Source organism: Scardinius erythrophthalmus (genome assembly GCF_964197995.2).
Source record: "Scardinius erythrophthalmus genome assembly, chromosome: 2".
In the NCBI taxonomy this organism is placed as follows: Eukaryota; Metazoa; Chordata; class Actinopteri; order Cypriniformes; family Leuciscidae; genus Scardinius; species Scardinius erythrophthalmus.
Window position 1 is genome coordinate 47,471,441 of NC_138222.1, and position 25,579 is coordinate 47,497,019.

Genomic DNA, 25,579 nt, shown 5'->3' on the forward strand with positions numbered 1-25,579 from the left:
ATACTTGGATAATAACTAAACAACATTTTTGAAAAACAAAGAAAGCCATAAATGAATTAGCAAGACTGCAAAGCAATGAGAACATGTATGGTGAGTATGTTTTTTTGTGTGCTAAGGCAGCTCTTTGAAGTGAATGCTGGTCAACACATCTGGCGTCTATTGAATAAAGCTGTTGTTTGTTGAGTTGTCTGCAGTGTGCGTGTGTGTGTGTGTGTCTCCATATCACTACTGTAAGTATTGGTGAAAACTTGAGGATGTATGTGGTTACTTTACAGTGTATAGTATTGTTGCTTCATCGTATATTTACCGTGTATATATACAAACACTAAGGTTTGAGCATCAAGAATCAACACATCAAAAAGGGTGAACATCAAAGAGATCAGCTTTCTTTTCCCTTCACAGAATATGACTGCAAACATCAAAGGGGTATACTGTGGTTCCTAGGTGATGTAAAACAGACTTGCATGTGGTTAACAATTAAAATATTTAGCCATAATTTAAAAAATCATGTTCAAAACGCATCCAGACACCCTTGAGACTAAGTGGCAAAGGAAGTTGTTAATGTTAAGCAGAATGAGGCGAGATCATAGGAAAGAATCAGAAGTGAATGATTGATTTTCACATTATAGTTTATTACAAGGGTTTATAAAATTACCAAGTACATTTAAGAATCACTGTAACAAAAAAAGAAGGGGAAAACATTCATATTTGAACTAAGTGAAATGTGGATTTGTAAAAAGGAATAAAATATATGTACAGACAAACTCAACAATCAGAACATGTAGTCAAATGGCACTCAAAATAAACATACCTCGCAAGTGCTTCTGTTTATTAATATTAACTAAATGCAATGATAATAATGATAACCAAAAATTATAATTATTACAATAACATAAAAACCATATTAACATTTAAACAGTGTACAATATAGTATAACTGAAATCCATATCATTCTAAATAGAACAGTATTTACCAACAGACTTTACTTATACTAGAACTCTATTCTGAAATATAACAAAAATAGCACTTAAAATAAGATTTATTACAATAATAATATTAATAGCAAGAATATTAGGATATTAGACAATGCAAATATGCTTTACCCATGGCTTTCTAATTGGTGAAATTCCTTGTGCACTCACATTTGCTTAGAAATAGCAAAACTGTAGCTGAAGGTAGCGATCTACTCTGTGTTCGAAAAATGGTACACTGAAAGCAGCAGACATTATTTTAATTAATCCATTCATTAATTCTTTAATTCATAAAAAATAAAAAATAAAGATCAGTGGCATATTTTATCAAAGAAAAGTCCTTTGCGTGGCATGTAGAGGAAGTGAAAGAAGAACCCGCACTGGGGAATCCTATTGCCTCTCACTCAACTGCTTTTAAAGTCCCTTCAGAGGCATCTCAAGAAAACTCTCCTGATTGGTGGTTTATAGAGTGAATGCCTGATGATTGTCCACTCCGTTCCACCACCATCTACTGTGTGTTCAGTATAATTTCTTCATATATTGATGTGGAGCAGCAGAGGTCAGTTGGCACTCTGCTCCATCATATAAATAAAAAGCGACTCCCAAAGCAGCATATACGACAGTTTACGACATACTTTTTTTTTCATAAATGTCTTCAGATATAAAAATTTGCAGCAGGAATGAGTCCCTCATTCCCTCTATAGCTTGTTTTGAGAGCCTGCACAGGTTAATTTTCTCTCATAGTCTCTGTCTAGTTATATCTCTCTTCATCTCTCGCCTCCTTTTCACGCTCTCTTAAAAAGAATATTATGAATTGTCACTTATGTACAGAGCATGTATAACAAGTACTGGGTTAGTCTGAAAGCTCCTTCTGTACTGCTAACATACCTGAGTAAATTACACAGTCATCCCATTCATTCTAGTTTACTGCCTACTCTAACTGCTAATACCTTAGCTGAATAACAACCTGTCCACGCACGCAAACAGGCACGCGCACACATTTGCACGAGAAAAACATGTAGTGTATTTACACACACACACAAACCACACATACTGTATATACATATAAATGAACTCAGCATCCAGACACTTGCACACAGACAAAAAACACTCATCTCAAACTATTTCAAGACTGATTCCTCCAGAGCCGTCCCGCGTTGGTTAAAGCAGAACTGGCCATACCCTGTGAAATCTACATCGGCTTATATGACTGTCCCTTTAACCCCTCCGGATCTGTCTTCTTTTCTGAAACCTTCCTCTTGTGCTCTCCTGATGTAGCAATACGTTCAGTTAAATTTATATATTTATGATATACTTCTTTACAAATGATAGACTATACATTTTTGGCAAATGAGAGTCTTTTACAGAACTTCAGGTGACAGCTCCATATATGAAGTCTGTTAGTTCTCAGTCTGTCACACGGTGGCATCTAGCATGTTTTTCGGCTTGGCCATGATCTGGTTCTGGTTGGAGTCGAGGCCGAAGAATTTTACACGAAGGCCATCGGTGGGGTGTACCACGGGGACCGAAATCAAGCGTGGGAATGTCCGCGTGGCCAGCTCGAAGCGACTCCCTCCAGCCAGCTCCACTGCCAGGAGTTTGAGGAAAAGAGTGGCCAGCTGCTTGCCGAGGCAGGAGCGAACGCCGCCGCCGAAGGGCAGGTAGTGGAAGCGGCCCTCGCGATCCTCACTACGCTCTGGGCTGAACCGGTCTGGGTCAAAGGCCTCCACGTCCTTGAACACAGCTGAGGTGTCGTGGGTGTCGCGGATGCTGTACATGACACTCCAACCTTTAGGTACCTGTACACCCTGAGAGACGGACAAAAAATGAGTTTAGAAGAAGTGTTGTTACTGTTAACTAAAACTAAAGCTTCAACTATTCAAAATAAAAATAAATATATATATATAGGAAAAACTTTCAAAATGTTGCCTTGGCAACTAACTGAAATAAATTGAAGTTTAAATTGTAGTAAAATTACTAAAACTAAAACTGAAATAAATATAAATTAAAGATATATAAGAAAATAAATATTTAAAAAATAATAAAAATGACAGTCACAAAAACTTCAAATAATGCTGACTAAAAAAAGCCATTTAAAATATTAATAAATATCATTGCTGTCAAACCGACTAATCGTGATTAATTGCATCTAACATAAATGTTTGTGAATATATAAAATGTGTGAGTATATACATATAGACACACACACACACACACACACATATATATATACACAAACTTTTATGTTAGATGCGATTAATCGATTTGACAGCACTAATACATACTATGATAGTACACAAATAAACTAAAATAATGGTTAGAATGATAAAAAATCGATGAGCATTGATTAGATTAACATCAATACAAAATGTTACCAACAGTGTTCACCCAAAAAAGAGAATTCTGACATCATTTACAAAACCTGTATGACTTTCTTCTCTGATATTTTAAAGAACGCCGTGGTCCAAACAACACTCGACTTTCATTGTATGGACACAAACCACTGAGACATTTTTCAAAACATCTTTTTTTGTTTCCCAGTTAAGAAATTAAGTCATACATATTAGGAAAGACGTAAGGATAATGATGAGAAAATGTAAATTCTTGGGTGAAAATAGCTGCAAATCCACAACAACTCACATCAAGCTCAAAGGTCTGCGTGGCAATGCGATAACCTCCGGACACGGGGGCAAAGAGACGCAGGACCTCTTTGATCACGCAGTCCAGGTACTTGAGGCTAACGATGCTGTCCAAGCGTAGTTCACCCTGGCATAGACAGCCGTCGTGCAGAAGGCCGCAACTCCTCAGCTCCTCACGCAGCTTCTCCAGCACCGGAGGGTGTTTCAACAGTTGCATGATCAGAGACGTGCTGGCGCTGGCTGTTGTGGCAAAAGCAGCGAAGATCAGCTCAATTGTGGACTCCTGAGGGAGAAAGAGAGAAGCTGATGTGACTCAACTAAAGGACACTGATATATGGTAGCTAGTCAAAGATATTTGACACTTCTGGCACATTTACATTGTTATTGATGATTTGAGTTTGATTGCTGTTGTAAAACTTTGCAGAAACAGAAATGTTCGGGTTATTTAATGATTAAAAAAGTTGTAACACTTTAGATTAGGGAACACTCTTCTTTATTAACTAATTGTTTATGCATATTACTAGCATATTGACTGTTTATTAAAACTTATAAAGTGCATTACAAGTGCACTACAACAATTAAGTTATTTACTATCAATAAGCAGAAATTAAGAGTTTATTGAGGGAAAACTCCTAATTAATATCAAATATGTTCCCTAATCTAAAGTGTTACTGTATATATAATATTGTCTCTAGTCATGCAGCTACTTCACCGCAGTCTGACTTTTTCTAAATTCTTAGGACGGAGCTTCTTTATTTCTTTTCTTTCCTTCTCTCTTCTTTTTTCTTTGAGGTTTGGCAGCCATCTTACACAGGTTTCTTTTTTTTCTCTCTCTCTCTCTCTCCCTCCCTTTTTAACTGCTTGCCAGTGAGTTGGTGTTGACAGGCCTGGGAGCCACTCCTGCCACCACTGTCTGAGGAGACTACACATGTACCTTAGAAAAGAAAAAAGCTAAAACCTCTGAGCTGAGCGGAATAACCAGGGAACAATAGCCTACAGGGAAGCATTTATTTACTATTATCTGTATCATTAAATGTCTGTCATCCCGGTTTGGCCATGACACAAGAGAACTGAGCAGGAGAGAGATGAGAAATAAAGAGAGCAGTCAGTGGGTAAAGTGTGCTGTCAGAGAGTCACTGTTAGCCTCTCAAAATCAAAGTGTTGACTTCCTTTTTTGCTTTAATATGTAATCAAGTAATCACAAGTTGACCTCACAATGAAAAGAAAATGATCAGTAGAAAGAGACTGGAAGGATGACTGTGTGGTGAAATCCATGAACAGTTTTATGGATATGTAATGTATAGCATTAAATAGACATGCCATCTCAAATTGTCTTGAAATGTGTCTTTGTTTGGTGATATAATATCTCTGTTTTACTGTAGTGAGACAGCACACTTTAGTGTGTCAAAGAAGTCCACTACTATGCAGACTAGGCGGCTACTCAATTTTTAACAGGTTTCAGCATCTAGTGAGCTGCCTTGCTTTCTACTGCCTACAGGCAGCGACCTTCTGAGAAAGCATTCTAACAGAAGGGAAACTCTTTAGGGACTGACTACATGCACTACAACCATCTTAACAGTCACTCTCACACGGCACAAATAGCGTTCAGTAGGCAAAGTGCACAAGGGGAGCTCAAATTTGATTTCCCATGGAATTTGACATTAGTATGTTGCTACTCTGATGACATATGAAGAAAAAACAAAAAAATAATGAATAGGTTTCAGTATCAGATAGCTGTATGTTTATAATCAACATTTTTCTCACCTCACAGTAACTGATCAGTGAAGTTTTATTCACGATGTTTGTTAAATATCATGATTTTTAATAATTTTGTTGATTTCTGTTTGGAACAGCCTTCACAAAGGAAAGTGTGCATATGAGATTTTAAAATGATGTTTTGAACAAAGTTGTAGCTATGTTTCCATCCAAAGTTGCAAATTTAACTTTAAAAATGAAATATCGCATAAAACATTTGTGAATAAAGCACCGTTTGCATCCCATGTGTTAAAGCGAATAAAATCGTCACTTCCTGGTGTCATGATTCCTGTCTTGTGTTCCCCTTGTCTTATGTGGACTAATGTTATTTCCTATTCTGTGCCATGTTTTGTAGTCCTTTGTAGTTTTTCTTGTTGATTGTTCCCAGGTGTGTCTTGTTCGCCAATCTCTCCTTGAGTGTATATATTATGGAAGCTTGTTTCCGCCAAAAAAAAAAAAAAAAAGATAATTGCGACTTTTTATCTCATAATTGCGAGTTTACATCTCGCAATTCTGACTTTATTTCTCAGAATTGCGAGATATAAAGTCAGAATTGCGTGAAATAAAGTCGCAATTGCGTGTTTTAAAGTCAGAATTGCGAGATATAAAGTCAGAATTGCGTGTTATAAAGTCAGAATTCTGACAATTGCAACTTTATATCACGCAATTCTGACTTTATATCACGCAATTCTGACTTTATATCTCAGAATTCTGACTTTATATCACGCAATTGGGAGATATTAAGTCAGAATTGCATGAAATAAAGTCGCAATTGCGTGTTATAAAGTCAGAATTGTGAGATAAACTATTCTAAGGTAAAAAAAAAAGTCCGTCTTTTTTTTCCCCCTTAGAATTGGACTTTATATCTCACAATTCTGAGAAAAGATGTCAGAATTGCGAGATATAAACTCGCAATTATGTGTTATAAAGTCAGAATTGCGTGATATAAAGTCAGAATTCTGAGATATAAAGTCAGAATTGCGAGATATAAAGTCAGAATTGCGAGAAAAAAAGTCAGAATTCTGACTTTATAAGACGCAATTGCGACTTTATATCTCGCAATTCTGACTTTATATCTCAGAATTCTGACTTTATTTCACGCAATTCTGACTTTATATCTCGCAATTCTGAGAAATAAAGTCAGAATTGCGAGATGTAAACTCGCAATTGTGAGATAAAAAGTCGCAATTATCTTTTAAAATGTTATTCAGTGGCGGAAACAAGCTTCCATAATATATACCCAAGTGTTTCTCATGTTCTTTGTCTGGTGTTGTCCTTCTATGGATGTTATGTGTGCGCGCTTGTTGTCAGTTTTGTTTGCCTTCCTTGCCCGTTCAGCTGAGTGAATTAAAACCAAATCATTCATGCGAGTTATTTGTTGTGCATTGAGAGATTTATTTGGTAAATGTGTTTCCATCGTAGTTTATGCGCATGTCTTCTTATCAGATAAAATTTTTATCTGCCTCAATTGAGCGCATTTGTAGTATTTCAGTGCATTTTGCCGTTTCCATCTAGTGTTTTTTTATGCAATATCCCAAAATGCACATAAAAATATGAAGCATAGCTATTGGTGCTACGCTCACCTTCAGCTCCTGCATCGTAAGCTCTGTGTTGTTCTCCTTGGCGCTTTCTAGAAGCACATCAAGAGCATCGGTGTAATCTTTCCCCTGTGTGTGGAGTGGTTTCTCTCTGATGGCTTTTTCTATGCTTTTCTGGAGTGAGTCTCTAGCGCGAATACCCTGCAAACACACAAAACAAGTTCATTAATTGAAGTTTATTAGTATTGATCTATCTCGGTGTACCTAATACACAGAGCCAATCTAATTCATTCCTCTACTTTCAAGCGATTTAGACAATACGAATTGACATTTTACCTTCCTATAACCACTAAACGGCAGGTCGATGGGAAGGCTAAAAACGTTCTCCACAAAATCCTGGAAAGTCTGGAAAAGACTGCGCATCTCCTCTTCAGATACGCGGAAACCCAGGAGCACACGCACCGCCATGTGGAAGGAGAGTCGCTGGGACTCACGGTACACGTTGATGGGCTCAGGATTGGAGCTCCACACCCGCAGGTTTTCCTGAATGACCAGCTGGATCTTGGGCAAGTAGCTCTCCAGAGCCTCATGACTGAAGACTTTAGCAAAGATCTGAGAAACACAAGTGAAAGTGCGGTCAGTCTGCTGTTTTGCAAAATGTGATAGAGAACAAATATGACATGATGAATTGTTTTGCGATGAGTTGTTGGTTTTATCAAATTATTTAGCTCAAAACTGGATCTGATCTTCATAAGAAGGATGTATTTTACCAAATACACTTCTAGAGAGCAGTGGGAGGGATCGGCTTCCAAAAACAAGCAGGTTTATGAACCTGTCTGTATATGTGACACTATCTGACAGTAGACGTACTGTTCTAAAAGCGCTAAACATTTGCTTTGGGAACCTGCATTTGCTGAACTACACTTCCCACAATGCAGCTGGCCCGTGAATCACATCAACCGTCACAGAACAGCACATCTGTGCTCTACAGGCAAGAAATGTCATGAAAATATTATCCTGAAGCCACAGTCGGGACTTAAAGGCCAAGCTTATTTGTCTAATAATATGAAGCATGAAACATTCTCATTAATTCTGAAGTCCTCACTATTTTTGACCTTCTCATACTCTTAACTGCCACTCACCTATACCTCCACCTCTCTCTCAGAATATCTGTGAGAGTTTCCCTCTGCATCAGCAGTGAGGGTGAAAGGCGAAGGTAAGATTTTCCTGGCTGCAGCAGCGCATTTCTAATGTGCTTCAGTTGTGCTGGTTTGTTTAGTGAAATAACATCCATGTTCCACGACTAACAATAGCACTTTTTATTTGCCATCTCGTTCCAAATACCTCGTCTCCGCCCCGCTTTTTTTCCAGTAGTAAAGCGAAGAGGGCGGAGACTCGTGTGTCCTCCTCCTGTCTCTCCTCACGTCTGACTTTCTTTTGCCAAGGCCCATTTCTTCATGTCTCCTTTCCGTGCTGTTCTTCTCTATCTCTAACAATTAGCGGGCTGTTAGTATATCATTTAGTTATTAAAATCCTATTTCATATCTATTTATACTTAGTCCTTCTCCCTGTATATAAAACCTCCAGTGATCTGTCCATGTTACTACATTACTAACATCTAATCTTTTTCTGGTACGTCACAGCGGTTCACATGTGTGGAGGAAAAAAAACGAGTGGCTACAAGCATGTTTGCATCACACATCTCTCTTAGCTACTAACCATACACTAATATAGAAATATTACACCATATTTATACTGCTTATTGGTTTGGGAATTTTGAAGGTTACTATTTTCCTATTGCGATTCCTTGCGTAGTAGACAGACGTCAGTCAAGCTCCACTAATGCCAGTCCCTATTATACAGGATTTAGAACACTACTGGAAAAAAAACAGCCGCCTGTCTTCATTACAAAACGTGACTTCTTGTACTGCACTTTCCACACACACATACACACACGGCCTTTTAAAACTCCCCCACCCTAATAATTTCCATATGTCTTAAATTATATGAAACTGCTCAAAGCTGCTGGTTTGACCAGAATGTAAAGACCTCTTTATTCTCTCCCCCAAACCATTCACTTTCTTTACACTTCTCTCTACTTTTCCATTCTCTCTCTCTTTTCTCTCTCTCTCTCTCTCTCTCTCTTTCTCTCTTTCTCTCCCCCGCTGACTAAAACAAAATCTCTCATTCACAGGGAGAGCACTTCGGTGTAGGCAGGTGAGTGTAGAATTAAGATCCTGTGCCCTCTACTGGCCAACCTAATAAATTCTACCAAATTCCTACCAAAACCACTGTTTGATGGGTCTACTGCTCTCTGGCTACTTTTTGAGGTCTGATTTGGTTGTATCTAATATTAATTAGTGAACTGTTGTGCATCTTTTTAGTGACACAAAGCCAGTTTAACATTAAATGTAACTTGTCATATTCTATGCAATTATCACTAGCTACATCCAGAGCTCTTGGGGCCATTTAGATCCAATACTTGCACCCAGCATCTCTCTAGTATGTGTAGCAATAGTCTTCAAAGGGGCAGATCGGGATGTCCCAGAGGGCTTAGGGGCAGAACTTGTTGATGAAAGTACCCATCCAGTCACAAATATGGAATTCTGTACATTTCCAGAGAGGTTGAAAAACAAACGAAAATACACTTATGACATTAGTGTGCAAAGCGGGACATTGGAACATGGTTGAAGGGGGTCCATAAGGCGGTCTTTGTCTGTCTGAAGCAGGCTGACTAATTAGCAGTCATTAGGGAGTTTGCATGAGGCCCAGGACCTGGAGGATTAACCAGACTGATTACACCTTGCTGACCCTTCAATGGAACAGGTGTGTGGGGTGAAACTCAAGCCTCCAAGTGACTGAAGAGGACCATGGTCTACAAAAAAGCTATTTTGTCCCAGAACAATGGGTTGGATTTGAGGAGAAGCTAGTTATGAGCATAATCCTCCATGTGGTCATTGTGAGCAGACTGTTATGCGTAACAGAGGAGCAAGTCATTGTGGGTATCTATCTCCAAATCTGGACCTATGGATGGCAGACCATTTCCATTTGACCTTCTATCTTGTTTCTTTCACTCCATCTCTCATTCTTACTCTCTGTTTTGTCCTTTCACTAATTCAAAACATTTTTCATTGGCAAGGCGGGGAAATGGAGCACACAAAAACCATACATTAGGAGATAAGGATAGTTCCCACACATAATAAAACTATATTTGAGTAGTAAACAACTGGATATGGACCTTTCTCCTTTTGCGGTGGATGTCTCCTATAGAGTTGGCCAGACTGTTGGGACCCAGTAGAGTGCTGGTGCTTTGGGGCCAGTCCACAGTGACCAGGCTGTGCTCTCCCATCAGAACTTTACGCACATTCTCTGCCCCCGTCACCCGGATCAGCGGCCGCCCGAGCAGGTGGGTCTTGAATACGTTCCCATACTTCTGCCTCCTTGATGCATGGAAACCTGCTCCCTGAAAAAGAGAAGCAGAAAAGAAGAAAATACATGAGAATACATGTAATAGTGGAGTAGACAACATTTTTTAATGCAAAATGTTGTTTACAGTTAAAATTGTGTTATATTGGAGTGTCATATTTGCTAAATGGACCGGATACATTTCATTTGATGTTAATTGGTGATCTGTATGTAAAAAATGATATATATTTTAAATATTATAAATTATATATTTTTTTTAATTATTAAAATTAAATATTTCAGGAGTATAATTTACCTTTTAATTAATTTTCAGAAAACAATACTGTTCAGTACTGTACAATATTGTAAATATTATATTTTTAGTACGTTAAAAAAGTATGAAAAGTATGGTGTCACCCTCATACCCGAAACATTGTCGCTGCGCTTTTTCTGCCAACCACAGCTGTCAGTTTTCTACCATAAACTGAAAAGCATTTTTACATTTGTAGTTCCAATTGAATGATTAACCTTTAGCCTAGCAATAACCATTTAAATTGAACACAACACTGTAGGCTAAGAGATTTCTGTCTGAATATTACAGAGGTAATGAGGTGTTAGGGCTAATAATTACTTGGAATGAAGGGTGTTAGCCTTGTGGGATTAGCCGTCTTGTTTGTTTTTGTATTGTAAGGGCATATGGGTCCCATTCACAGCATTCTTTATGCAGTTAGGTTAGCTTTAGCTAAGAAGGGGCTCAAGCTTAGCCTTTAGGATCAGAGCCTTTGCTAAGAGAAATGATCTAATGAGTATATGAGCGCAGCCATTAGCTCTGAGAAGTTGGCGTGTCTGAATGTGCTAATCAGCGAGGAATCCAGTACATATACTGCAAACTTTCACCTTTTACCCCTTAACCTCTAAAATTTAAGAACAAGCAGAGTGATTACCCCAGAAACCTGAATGTGACGTTTAAAGTGTTACAGCAACACACTTCAGTCTTTCTCGGGGCAGGACACATAAACCTGAATAGTGTCTCATGCCCATGCTTTTAAGTGTAGCCATAACATCTGCCTGACTGAAATTTTGCAACGTTGACGCTGTATACATAATTTAATGCATTATTTTACACAGTACTAAATTAATTCGTAAGTTCAGTTCAGTAGTTACAAACATGATAAAAACTCGAAGCTTTTGGAGTGAGTGGCTCCGTATAACACACACAGTAATTGTCTCTAGCCCTCGAGACTTCTGCTGAGCACATAAAGACGGCCTGTAACCTCTCAGCCTCACACACACATACTGACCCCATGGCAGGAAGTGGCAGTAGAGCTGTTTGCTCCCCTTGCCACCCTCCCCCCTCCCCTTTCCAAATTTTGTGACCAGTTTCATCAAGCACACTCCAACACTCACACTCTTATTTTCAGGGATAAATTTAGCAGCATGCAAGGCTTTTTTCCTGTTTGGCTGAGAGAAACTACTCTGAATACACTTTACCTCAGCATGCTATGTGCATGCCTCTGTGTGTTAATGCCTGTTCAGTCCAAATGTGAAACGAATAGCCAACCAGGGTATTTAAACCAAATAAAAAGCACTAAACCAGACGCCATGGGGTTAAACAACAAGTAAATTCATTCCAGTAGCTATCACAGAGGAAAAAAAGAATAGAGCAAATGCAAGAATCCAGTTAGCCTCTGCTGGTAGATGCCGTAACTACACCATTCTGCAAACAAGAGGCATCTTTCTGCTTTCTACATTAATGGCCATTCAAACGTAGCTGTGTATACTCTAATGTTTTTATTTATTTATTACCAATGACATATTTCCATATGGAGGGCTTTTATGACATTTACGGCTCAAATGATAATATTACTTATGTTCAGAATTGAGAACCCATGAGCAAAAATTGTGAAATTCAAACTGCATATTTCCGGGAGCTTTAATCCCCTCTTCAGAATATATGTATGGACAGAGAAGCTCATGTAACACTGACTTTCCCACCATCTCCTGGTCTTAAATATAAGGGACAGGCCCTGTGCATATTGCTGCTTTAACTCTGAGGACAAGCACTTCCCAACATCCTTCCTGTGTGCCGTCAGTCCAGTAACCAATCTCTTTTGAGATGGGCAAATAAGCGTTCCTCCCCTTTTTGTGTAACTGTGGTCTGAGGCTGGGTTTCTCACCTCTATATATAAACAAATAAACAGATTAGTTCATGAATGATGTCTTGGTCTTGAACTTTTTTATAAAATATTGCCAGCAAATAATAAAGAATGTAAATGTACGTGCATCATCGAAAATGCATTGCATACTTTTTTTTTTCCAAACATCTAATGACGCAAAAACATCTGTCATAAGTCATTCTAACATCTGTCAGCGGATGCTTTAGTTTTCCATCTTGACTTATCTTGCTTGATCTCACTCATGCTCTTATACTCTCTTCTCGCCTTTGAGCTTGCACTTCCATATTGTCAGAGACCTTAAATGACAAACTTAGCTCATGACTGGCTGAGATCTCTGAAGACTTAGCAAATGTCTTATGAGCCGCTTGTGCCCCTAAATCCCTACAACAAATGATCAGCTTAGTTAAATAGTGAGACTATAAAATCAAACTAACAAGATGTATGCACATCAAGGTTAGACGAGGTCAGACAAAAGGGGATTAAGTCTCATTTTTTCAACTGCGAAAGTTTAACCCGACCTGGCTGAACATGTGGGAGAATATATGGCTGTAAATCCTGCAGTACTGGACAACTTAAACCATATTTCACACTTTCACACTTCTCTTTCTCAGTGTTCACAATATTTTTCCAGCAAATGACTGTTTTTGGGTTTTATAGTTTTGGCGGGATTATATTATATCCAAAGCCTTTTTTGGTTCCTCATCAGGAAGAGGTGAAAGCGTTCCAGATTCTAGAATCATAAGCGACCAATCGGAACTTCAGAAAAGTCAATAAGAAATGTGTTTAGATTGTTTTTCTAAAACAGCATGACCGGAGTTTCCCCCAGAGAAACTCTGACCATGGCCAAACAGACACACGGCATCCCGGGACCTCGCCAGGTGTTAGACAGGGGGCACAGGCACTGCGTGCACAGTGTGTGGGGTGAGAGAAATAGTCACTGGCCAGCTCACAGCCAGGCAATACTTAAAGACACTGAGGATTTCACATATCAGTTGAGTGTGAGGGCAAGAGGTAATGCTGACATGAACAACCACATGCACACACACACACATCCAAAAGCAATGCAGGGGAAGAGGGGGGAAAATAAATGTAGTATCTTTCACCACATGGTGAGAACTGAGTTTGTGTGATGATGGATGATTGTGTGTGTGCGTATGTGTGTGCTCACCTCAGCAGTGGGACCTGTCAGTACGAGAGAAAGAAAGGAGCCGTTTTTAACCTGACAGACCCAGGACAAGGCCGTCTTTCACACATGCCCCAACATGAGGGCACTGGCTAACTCTCTCCCTCTGTTGATTTCTGTGTATAAACACATTTATGCACAAGTTAACTTGTAATTTGTATTATATTATGTTTGTTTATGGTCTTTGTTCTGTCATATTTCCCCTTCAGACGATTTCTATTTTGACTTCATGTGTAACCTGCGTGAACTTGGTGTGTTTGATCATTCTGGGAACAAGAACGTCCATTTTAAACACCACATGCTGTCATCCTTACCAGGCCAGGGCCTTTTTTCCACCTCTCCCGGAGTAGTGAAACCGTGCAATGTATGGTCACACACTACATCACCAAAAACACATATACATTTCTCACATCTACATGTGTGTATTTACACATGTAGGGGCCAACGGTTCCCTCTTAAACAAGTGTACACAGAAGGGCAGCCAGAAAGGATCCAGTCCTGACCTGTGTAGTACAAGTGGAAAGTACAAAAGACAGATAGAAGATGGGAAAATGTCATGGTTTTCTAGCTTGGAAGTGACCGAGAGTGAGGTGAGCAAAAGAAAATGTGATTAGAATGGTTTAATGTTCACAGTCTACTTCATAGAAAAGTGAGTCGCCGGGCTGGAAATAGCAGAACAGGTCGTGAGGCAAAATGTGGAGACAAACGCGCTGGGCTTGGCCGTGCAGATGTCATTTGGCTAGAAGGTGAGAAATGTCCTCCCTCATTTCACAAGGCCACAGAAGCTCAGACGTGCAAAGAACGAAAATAAAACAAAAAACCCAAAAGGGTCACTGACGCACAAAATCTCCACACACCCTGGAAAAGCAATGAGGTAATAATCTGCAGCTTACTTGCACTGTCAAACACACGAATGCGGCCGGTGCGTCCGTCCACTTCTGCACGCATGCACGGTTACAGTTACAGTTACTTTGTTGTATGAGCAAATTTTCCTAAAAACCGCGTAAAAATCGGCAGTCACTCAAATTAAAGCCTGTTTGTTTTGAGCGAAGGCAGATTGGGTTCAAGAACTCCGTTAGAGGTTGAGGTTAGATGATCTTCAGCGATAAGACCGAAAAGCTTTCCACAGTCACTTGGACCGCGAAACACATGTCAAACGTCACTTGGGGCTCTTGGGAGGAGAACATCTGTGTCAGAAGCTCGTGCAGCTGCATAGTTTTTGTCACTTTTATCCTTGATGTATTTAAAGCCTTAAAATACGTATGAATTAGACAACAAACAGACAAAACGAATAACAGATTCTTGCATTTCAAAGTCGTTAAACAAATCAGAAGTGTTTACACGTGTGTTCAGTTATGTGATCTTCGACCTCACACAAAACATGCCTGTTCTATGCCTCTGGCGGTCAAAGGGTTAACTCACCGCGTTCAATAGTTTATTTTATTTTGAAAAGAAATTTATCAGATATTTTACAAGGGGGCGCAATAAAGAGGACCGCTTTTTTTTTTCCACTGGCCCATTCCACACAGAGTGCGCAGGACTAAAAATACAAATTTCTGTGTAAATTGGACACCAGTCGAGCCTCCCGCTCCATAAATGTAGCCTTTGTGTGCCAGTGGAAATGTTATACAAATGACCCCTTTATTAAAATCACAAAAAACCCTTTTAATTATATTTATTCAGATCAGCTACGGCTGACCTAAACACAGGGGTGCTACGCGAGGGACTTGGGGGTGCAATTTTATATGCAGTTTGAATCACCCCGATGTGTTTCTTCAGCGTACGACCGCCATAAAGAAAGGCGAGAAGAAAAGAAAGATAGATGGAGCAGGGGGATTTGAAAAGCGTACGGCAAGTTTAGCTTGGCACATCGTTTTGCTCCGTGCTCTTTATTTCTATCACTCATTATTCTGACCCTTGTCCTTAGACCCTTCTGTATATATGTATGTGTGTGTGTGTGTGTGTGTGTGTGTGTGTGTGTGTGTGTGTGTGTGTGTGTGTGTGTGTGTGTGTGTGTGTGTGTGTGTGTGTGTGGCTTAGTCTGGGGGCTGCTGTGTTTATTAGTTCAGAGCGGCAGGTAACTGCGCGGGGGGAGTTCTCCATACGTTGACCCACAGTCTCAGCGTATATATAGATAATATGTCCATTTACTGAAATAGCCCGTTGGAATCTCTCAGGATGTGTGCATTGGCCCGTCTCCATTGGGGTATAGACAGCATTTCTGCAAAGAGAGGGCGGGAAGAGCGAGCAGAAGCAGTAGGACTTGAGGTCCCATCAGTCACCCTTTGGTGTACCCACCAAAGAGGGTGTGCTTGGGGACACATGACTATGCATAAACGAGAGGAGATATGGGAATGTTCTGCAATGCAGTTGGAATCAGCAATCGGGACCTGAGAGAAATGATCTAGCTTAATGCCGAACGAACGGCAAAGCCCACGAGACAATTAAGCGCAAAGAACCTAAATGTGGCGAGCTGAGAGAATGGGCTCCCCTTTGACCTGGAAACACTTTGTGGAGAGAGATTATGGTTGTTCAGTGCAGTGTGAGCGCTCACCCCGGGGACCCCCTTTTCTTCTCTTTTCTATCCCCTACCTTCCTCCTCCTCCCACTACTGCTGCCAAGCCCCCTCCGCTTTCACCCCCCGTCCCCTGTTCCTACAGACAAGAGGCTGTTTGAGGGGTTGGTGGTGCGTTCCAGAGGTGAAAAAGGGGCCACACCGCACTGGTGCCAGTCATGCCCGTTTCATGCTCGCTAATCCCGACAAGCCCCAGGAGAGAGCCAGAAAGCGAGAGAGAGGGGATGCTGGAAAACTGTTCCTAAATCCCCCAGGTCTGTATAGGCCATGCTCTCTGGAATTCTGATCAGAGCCCCAAGCCGTGTAGTCTTTGTCCCAGGGTGTGGGTGTGTTTTTGACCCCCTGGTGGGCGGCTTTATTGCCACCCAGACTGGAGTGATTTGGGTCAAGGTGGAGACGTGCGGTAGGGGTAAGGGTAAGGGAGGGTTGCCCACTGGGTGAACTGTGCAATATCAAGGAGTTATCGCTACTATTGCAAAGCAGTGCGTAATTCATTAAGGAGTTCATGAATTTATAGTTATCATTATTATCTTAATGTTCAATCTGAACTCACTAAATCAGCCTACAAAAAAAAGTAATGGCCCTGGCATAGTCCTAGTTCATTTTATGCTCCATTTCAGCCAAAACTTGGAGAACAGTTGAGAAGGGGACCAAGTAAGAAGGTTCTGACCAAATCTTTTTTTGTGGTCACCTGAAAAAATTAACACACAGACAAAATACTAAATCATTTCATAATTCATAATGGCAAACACACTGCAAGAGAACGCAAAAAAGTTAGAATCCTCCAAGTCCATAAATATATGTCAATCACAGATTTGACCCACTTATGGATTCAGCTGCTGCTTCGCGGAGTCTTGAGGCGACAGACAGAGATATATGAACCAACAAAAGGGGCTAACCAACAAAGTAATTGTGGTGTCTTAGATGTATTGATATACATGGATGGTGTAAAAGCAGTGCATGTGTTCAGAAGCACAATAAAGAGAGATACAGTATCAACAATTCAAATTGCACGTTTGCATGTCAGCTCTCAGTCCCCTTGCAGTCCTGCATGCCTTGAGCTGTAGAAATAAGGAATGACAAGTTTGCCACAAATGGACCAGTCCAAATCCTATTGATTTTAAATATATTTTACATTTTAAATATACCTCTGAGATGTTAAGCCTGTATGTTTTTGTAAAGAGCCTGCCAACTGCACGGAAATTCTCTTCTGGATTTCCAGCAAGTTTGGAGAATCTATTCCTGACCAGAGAATTTGATCTGTACACCACTCAGACCAGGACATTCCTCCCTACTGAATCTCAGAAAATCTCAGTTTAAAGCAACCCACTCCAGCTACTGCAAGACAATGTCCAGGAACATCCCTGTGCGCACCGTGGATTGAATATAGAAAGACATTTATTTATGATTTTTACTTTGATGTATTTTTTTCCTTTACAGCTTGTAAATAAACCACACATACACACATATTATGGCCACTGGGCTGATTTTTAGATACCCTGCATGTACAGTATGCGCACTGCGCGCTGTCTGGGTATTATGACAGAACGGCACGGTATCATTCACAGCACGCGGGCTCTTCTAGAGTAACCGGCGTGCGTAATTACACAGAAGCTCAATGAAAGCGCGACACTACCTGCCCTCGCAATCAATCTCATCCCGCGCGCCAAGGAGAGTTTACGCGCGCTTTGACAAGCGGGGCTCAGTGGCTGTGTTCTCGCGCGCATCGGAAGCCAAGGACTACAATATTTCTGGAACTGAGCGCGGCTTTCTTGGCAGCCGCAAGCAGGTTGTTCCACGTGGATTGAGTACTGGCTGTATGAAACAAAAACTGACGGCTATCTAAAACAGACAGCTTATTAACACCATGGAAATATGGCACGGATTAAATTGCACACGTGGGAATCTCTTTTTAACGCGCAATATTACGCACGAGCACACACGTGCGAAAAGCATTAGTGGACGTTATTCTACTCTTTATGTGTCTTTAACAATCCATTTACCTACATGGAGACTATATGCACTGGTGAACGCACGAACCCGCGGTGCTTGGCGCGCACCTCAGCAGTGTGCGTGCGACAGCAAGGCGATTGGAAACTTGGAAAGACACAAGGAGATGGAGCTCTTACCTGAAAGAACCAGTGGCATGTTTCTCCAATGATGGGGAACCCCATGGAGCCCTTGGGCATGGGCAGCTTGCAGCTCTTGTCCCGTGTTGCGGTCCATCTCAGCTGCCAGAGCTGCTGGGACACGGCCAGAAGAAGTGCCATGGACACTAAACACGCAGCCAGCGTCGCCAGCGCCGAGACCAGGTCAAAACTCTCGAAGAGCATGGCTGTGAACGTCCGGGGGCTGTTTTCAAAGACCTCTTTGGAGTGATGAGCACTACAGTGGTTAAGCCTTCTCAGGAGTAGGCTATATGAGTGACTTGCTGTGTTAGATATGATTTGCTGCTACAATTATTCTGAGAAGCTAAAATAGCTGAGCAGATTCTCTCACCAAAAGGCAACGCAACAAAGTTCTGTAATGAATAAACTGAAGTGTTTAATTAACAGAATGCTGGATATTACAAATCGATCTTAAATGTTTGAATATCATTTTAGATTTTGCAAATCGCTGTCCAATATTCCCGTGAATTTTAAATTAAAAATGTAAATTTGGAGTGAACTTGTCAAACTTGAGTTGAAAATTTTGTTTTAAATCCCAAACTCTTTTAATTACTTTTTGAATAATAATAATAATAATAAATTGGTTTTAGTTATTATTTTAAAAATATTTTACAGGAAAACTCGATATAATCTCTTTAAATGCACTCAAATTCAAGTAATGGTCATAAGGAAGACGCAGAAATAAATGAAAGATATAATCCTCCGAAGTTTGATGCCTATGAGCAGTAAAATCTTCAGATGACTGTAGTGCGTCTCGCTAGCCCTTTTCTGATGCGGTTTCACTCTCTACCTCTCTCTTGCGCTCTAGCTCTCTCTCTCTTCACATACAGTTTCTCAATGTGAGTTCGAGTCGTACAGCGAGCTTCCAATGTGTGTTTATATAGCGGAGGCAGTGAGGCGGCATTCGGCCAGGGTGCAAGCGGCTCCCCCCTTACCCCACCCCACCGAACTGAGGCGGGGTGAAAAGTGAACGGGCCGGGCGCTGGAGCGTGCGGGACCTGGAAGAGAGCCCAGAGAGAGAGAGAGAGAGAGAGAGAGAGAGAGAGAGAGAGAGAGAGAGAGAGAGAGAGAGAGAGAGAGAGAGAGAGAGAGAGACTTGCAATACTTCACATCTCATTCGATTGAGAAATTATCACCTGCCACTCGCGGATTATGCATATGGTTATATATCACATGTGCTTAATGATGCGTCACACCTTGATTACGCAGCATGGATTTAAACCCTTGGTTCTAAAAACCACAACACACAAAAAGTCAAAAGTTAAAAAATGTTACCTGATCTTATACCACACCATATGTTGGTTAAATATCAGTTGTTTATGATTTCTAATTTGACTGTTCAAATGCGCATCTGTAATGCGTGATGTTAGTCCTTTGATTATTCATACAGTGATTCATACATTGACTCATTCATTCGTTATTTGCTTTCTTTCTATCTATCTATAACCTCCAGGTGTCGACGTTTTAAAAAAATCATTTCTATAAAAATGATCTGTTTATTATCTGGCGCGAATCTGTTAAGCTGCGTTTCGTGCAACCATAATAGTTGTCTTGTGGGGCCAACATTTAACAATTTAACAACAAACAAACACATAAAACAGTATGTAAAACATTAAATTAATTATATAAATAATGACCCTAAAACAAAGTTCTGATGTACCTCAGTCTGACGCGATTTCTTTTCGTGAGCGCTCTAACTTTAGCGGAAACATTTAAAAACTATTAAAACATATCTATCTATCTATCTATCTATCTATGTCTGTCTGTCTGTCTATTATGTAAAATGAATACCCCTGCCCCTGTGTTGAACAGACTGCTTAACCAGCGCACCGAGTGACCGATTTGTGCTGGTGTCATCCAATACATCTGGGACGTGGTTTCAATTACGGCCACCTTATGATAGCAATCACTCAAGGACATGTATGTAATGATTCTCAGCACATGAGGCGAGCATTGCAGAGCAGAACTCCAGCTGTTTCGCTCACCCTCTTCACGTCTGATTCCTGAGGCGCACATTTGATGATGCTCAGGATGAGGCAGGCAGAGACGAAGGGATGCTCGTCTTATAGGCTTTTCTGTTCACTTGTTTGAAGCGTAACAATCCTCGAACGCATTTAAATAATAGTGAGTCGAGCTTTCGTTTAAAAAAGGATAAATGCGAAGAGCTCGAGAGCGCGTCTATAAGTTAAAACCATCCATTCATTTCTTCAGTCTGTTTGAGATAGTGCGACCTCTGCAAGCTTACGCATTCTACTTTTACTTTTACTAAGGCAAAGTAAACCTGTCCCGAGTTTGCGCTGTGAAATGCAAGGGATTTCTGTCTTTTTTTATGATATTTTCCCAAGAAATTATTTCGCGCACGATGTCTGCCGCTGTCAACCTGGATGCGTCTCTCAACTACACACTGCCGCCTAGCGGAGACAGAGGGAACGTCTCAATCTCTGATTCCAGCGCACGCTGTCATGCATCTAGCATGTAGCTATTATTTACCATGTTTCCATAGTGGGGAAAAATGGAAATAATCCCTTTCGTATATCAAATAAAATGAACTATTATTGCAGCATATTACCGTTAAAAAATGCCTAAGCAGTTTACTCAGCGACCACAGGTGTAGTTATTCTGAATAAAATAATTTGTATGTATTAAACTACATAAATCTGATATAGTTAATCATGTGTGTGTCACTGTTTCCCCGGGAAATACGTGCTAAACGAGCTCAGACTTACAGCTTAGAGAGTAAGCAAGTTCACATCTTGATGAACTCTTGTTTGATGTGAGTGAATTAGCAGTGACGCAGGGTCCTGAGGGGCCTGGAATTACCAGATTTATTCCAGAAGCCTATTAAAGGGGATGGGTTGAAGGTGTTGGAAGATTCATGAAATGTTGCTATGTTATTGCTTATTGAAAACTCATTTCAGAGGAAGAGTGAGTTACTACGTTTTAATTAAAGTGTACAAAAGTTTTACATTTTAAAGTTGTGGAAAACATGAACCATTGATTTCTATACTTTAAAAAAAAAATAAGACCAGGAATGTCCTTTAAGAAAGTAAACTGGAAAAATGTTGACTTTAAAGCTTGAAACTAAACTTATCACAATTGAATGAACGAACACCAATAAAATAATTGCAATTTAAACACCAGTCCAGATATACTTTATTAAAAGAAGTTTAACATTAATCAGCTCAGCTCTATAACATGAATCTGATACTCCTTGACCCTGGAACCTTGTGACACGGCATTATGCCCTTGTATAAGCATTATACAATTCAAAGTAGGCTTATACGCATATATAGCCTAAACACAATCACCGATGTTTGACCAAAGCTCTAAATAACACAAACAACGCCAACACCTTTTCAAACTGAGGTCACGAGATCTTAATATACACCTGTGAAGGTCATACACACAAACCTGGCTGTGCTAACTGTAGATTCTACATTAAACAACTTTCACTTCCTGTTCTACAGGAAGTGCACAAAGGACACAGTGAGGAGCGCGGTCTTTCAGTGTAACGTGACTCACCAGTGCTACTTATTCACGATGAATCCATTCTGAGTTAGCAAACGGTATTGAAGCTGAAGGAAATGACAGTGGAAATAAGGGTACATGACTAATCGCCATTAGGGCCACACACACGATTAAAGGATAAATCAAACCCACATGTTTTCAAATCATATACAAATAAAACAGTTAAAGGGAATGTTTCCACAGACACATATCCCAGAAATAACTACTAATGATCCACTTTTCCATAAAGCGATTAACGTTGCTCACGCGTATTTACCAATACAAACAATTCTTGAGAAGAACCAGCTCTGATGAATCATTGGACAACTATAACGTCAGTCACTGAGATAGACCGAGCATTATCAGCTGTCAATGTAGAGCTCATGATTCCTCAAATCGAGTTATATATGACAGATACTAGATGGTAGGTAGATTGTTATCTGAAAATCATCAGCATATCCCAATTCACTTTGATTACACAGACCACAGCCGGAATATAAGGGTCACCGTGAGGTCTGATGGCTTTCAGCTGCTAATCTGGTTTGCATTACAGCTAGTGGATGCAGTTTAGCCACAACAGTTTACAGTACATTACCTGATATAGAGGATGAATCATTGTGTTTTGCCTATAAAAATCAAGCCAGGTCATTTCCACTGTTTCCAAAGCCCATTTTAAGACCTTGTAGCATGTATAAATGTAACCAAACCTCATCAAACTGTGGCCCTGGAACCAATAGAACATTAGCAAGGGCTTAAAGAGACCATGTGAATCAGTGGAAGAGAACAAGCAAGTTCCCCTGGTGTTGTCACTCGATGAAATCGTGTGTTAACTCTGTTCTTTCCCTTCCGTTAGTGAGAAGAGGCACATGGCATCTCTCCTTTAATGGGATGGATCACAGTCAGACAAAGATGCGCAAATGAGAAGGTCAGTCCAATTGTATCTATAGAGTAGTTTGGATTAAGTGTTTTAGGCTGTGGTTTCCATAAGAGCCAGCTCACAGACACTCATCTGGACAGAAGTACTAAACATCTGCTATTTATTCAGGCAGAGCCCCTTAACATTCAGATGGCATTTAAAATTAGCTATACTTTTTTGGTTACACTTTATTTTAAGGTGTCATTAGTTATACATTTAAGTACTGAGTAATAATAATTAACAACATGGTTGAGGGTTAATTGCATGTAATCATGCATAATTTACTGTTATTACTATGGTAAGTACATGTAAGACACTGTAAAATAAAGTGTTACCCATTTTTTATACATAACATAAAAGTTGACTAAGTTAAAATGACTTTCTAAAGTTTTGCATTCAAAATGTAACAGTGATGAGTTTTTTGATAGCTCTATTTTGTTATTTATTTGTTTTTAATATTTTTTTTTACTTGAACAATTGATTAATGACAGATGTCATTATTTACTGTCGTCTTGCTATCAGAAGGACAACACCAGCAAAGAGCTTCTGAATAAATGTTAGAATACATTACATGAATTTTGTCTATATGTTTGCCCAGATTTGCAGTCTGAACGAGTCAGTGCTAGTTGCCGAAAGTCAGAGCCAGTCTGCAGATTTTGGGCAGTCAGAGACGACAGATTTAAATAATAATCGCGTTGTTTATGATACACACAGACCCAGTATTTTAGTATCAAACGTGTGTGATATTTTGAGCTGATTTTAAAACACAATTTATTTTAATTTGTCATGCGTCTTTTAGCAACGATGCACATGTGTGTTTATGGAATGACTTGAAAGTCTGGTAGTGTGTGATCCTCAGCTGTTTTGTATGATGCCATTTATTTTTTCACATTTTTTATTAAAAAATCATAAATGTGGTCCATATAACTTATATTTAAAACTTAAACAGTACACTAGAAGTGAACATTATCAGTAAATAACACATTGACCTTTGCACTATTACATTGTATTCCTTCAAACTATAACTTATATAATATAAGTATATATAATATACTAATATATATATATAATTCAGACTATAACTATAAAGTTGGACTAAATGTATGACACTTTTTATGGTTTTAATAGCATATATTGTATAGAATGTCTTTAAAGATTCTGTCAGAATGAATCATTGAACTCAGTACAGAGGTTAACGATTTATTTCGGTGTCAACTGAGTAAACACAATTAGGCAGAAAAGCCAGAGAACCATGAAGACACATGGACCTAGATCTCTATGCAACATAACAGGAACTGCACATTAAAATCTTGAAACCAAAAAATCGCTGGGGATAAAAACTATTGGAACATGCTTGTAACACAACTGTAACGTCACAAGTCACAAGCTCAGTTCAAAAGGACATGTGTGCCCCACTCTAACTCAGAACCAAGTTTGCCTTTAGGTCCATCTGGGGTCAATTCAACAACAAAATGCAGAAAGTGTGTTTCACATTAACACTGTCAAACTGTTTCTGGTGTCCTTCTGTCACCCTGAGTCTGTTTTTGGGGATGCTGAGTTACTTTGTTATTTGCCTCCTAAAATGAATATTTGAATGTGAAGGTATAATTTGAAGCTAGCTTGTTAAAGACGGTATAGTCTTTTCTTCCCTATTGTGATGTACTGTATATCCAAGTGAAACGGTTAGAGCGGGACTTCATTTTGTCTATCGGGAATTGCTTGGATCGTTGGATGCTTGTGGTTTGCTATTGCTGTGATGTCATGTGAGTGACAGGTTGTCCCGCCCTCGCGCCATCATTAGAGAAGAGAAGGGATGATGCTGCAAGTTATTTTGATTAAAGATAATGAGGGAACATGAATTCTGCAAGATTCCATAAAAAAAGAAAAAGATAAAGATCATTTTCATTTGGTACCTTTAAAGCTTTTTGGGATTAGTGGGTTAACATACTCAAAAAAACAAAAACAAACAAAAGAGTAAATCTTAAACGCAGTGGCGGATGGGCCTGAGGCCCAAATGGAAATTGGGAAAATGGTTTAAATATGTAAAATGTTGAAATGATTCCAAAATTGGATTTTGTGCATGATGTTTATTTTGGTCTCCTATCTGAGATCAAATCTAAAACCAGAGTATTACACCATTTTCGATTTACGATCCGGAATGGCAGGAAGTCGGGTACTTTACTCAAGGTGACGCCTTCTGAGTTTCCAAGGCAGAAGAAATCCCAGAAGAAGAGGCACAATGAGTTATTGGATGAATGTGAAAAGACAAGGTCAAATGAGGTGCATGACAAAATGAAAACATGTGAGTATGTCATAGACTATACGAGAAAGAGAAATTTACAGTAAAAAGAGAAAAAAAGGCAGCTGTGGTTACCAGAAATTCAACGTAAAAAAAATAATATGACAATGTTTCCGGTATTACGAGATAGCATATAGGTGCCAGATATTTTACAACTGGGTCATAAACGCAAGTGACTAAACCCCATCAGGGTAACACACATGACACTAAAACAATGCAACAACCGAAAATATAACACAAAACACCTAATGTACGTTACTGATTACAAAAGTAAGAATTAGAAAAAAACTTTTTAAATAAAATGATCACATGTGATGTGTCATGCAAATAACATCAATTTGACAGTATTTTACAATAAAACATATAATGCAATGTTTAACCATTTACAGATTTTACTGTTTGCTGTGTAAGACAACTTGATGACAAGTGATGATAAATTTACCTTA

The 25,579-nt window shown here is 39.6% G+C and overlaps 1 protein-coding gene across 1 annotated transcript; it reads right to left on the reverse strand.

Annotated features, from left to right (window-relative positions):
• Nucleotides 1-612: 612 nt before the first annotated feature.
• cyp26b1 (cytochrome P450, family 26, subfamily b, polypeptide 1) lies at nucleotides 613-19,249 on the reverse strand. Its single transcript, XM_081352054.1, has 6 exons — nucleotides 18,373-19,249; nucleotides 10,142-10,366; nucleotides 7,240-7,515; nucleotides 6,949-7,104; nucleotides 3,612-3,893; nucleotides 613-2,779 (listed from the first exon to the last, which is right to left on the reverse strand). Exons 1-6 carry the CDS (start codon nucleotides 18,574-18,576, stop codon nucleotides 2,387-2,389), a joined length of 1,536 nt encoding a protein of 511 aa, XP_081208180.1. The 5' UTR covers nucleotides 18,577-19,249; the 3' UTR covers nucleotides 613-2,386.
• Between the last annotated feature and the right edge of the window lie 6,330 nt (nucleotides 19,250-25,579).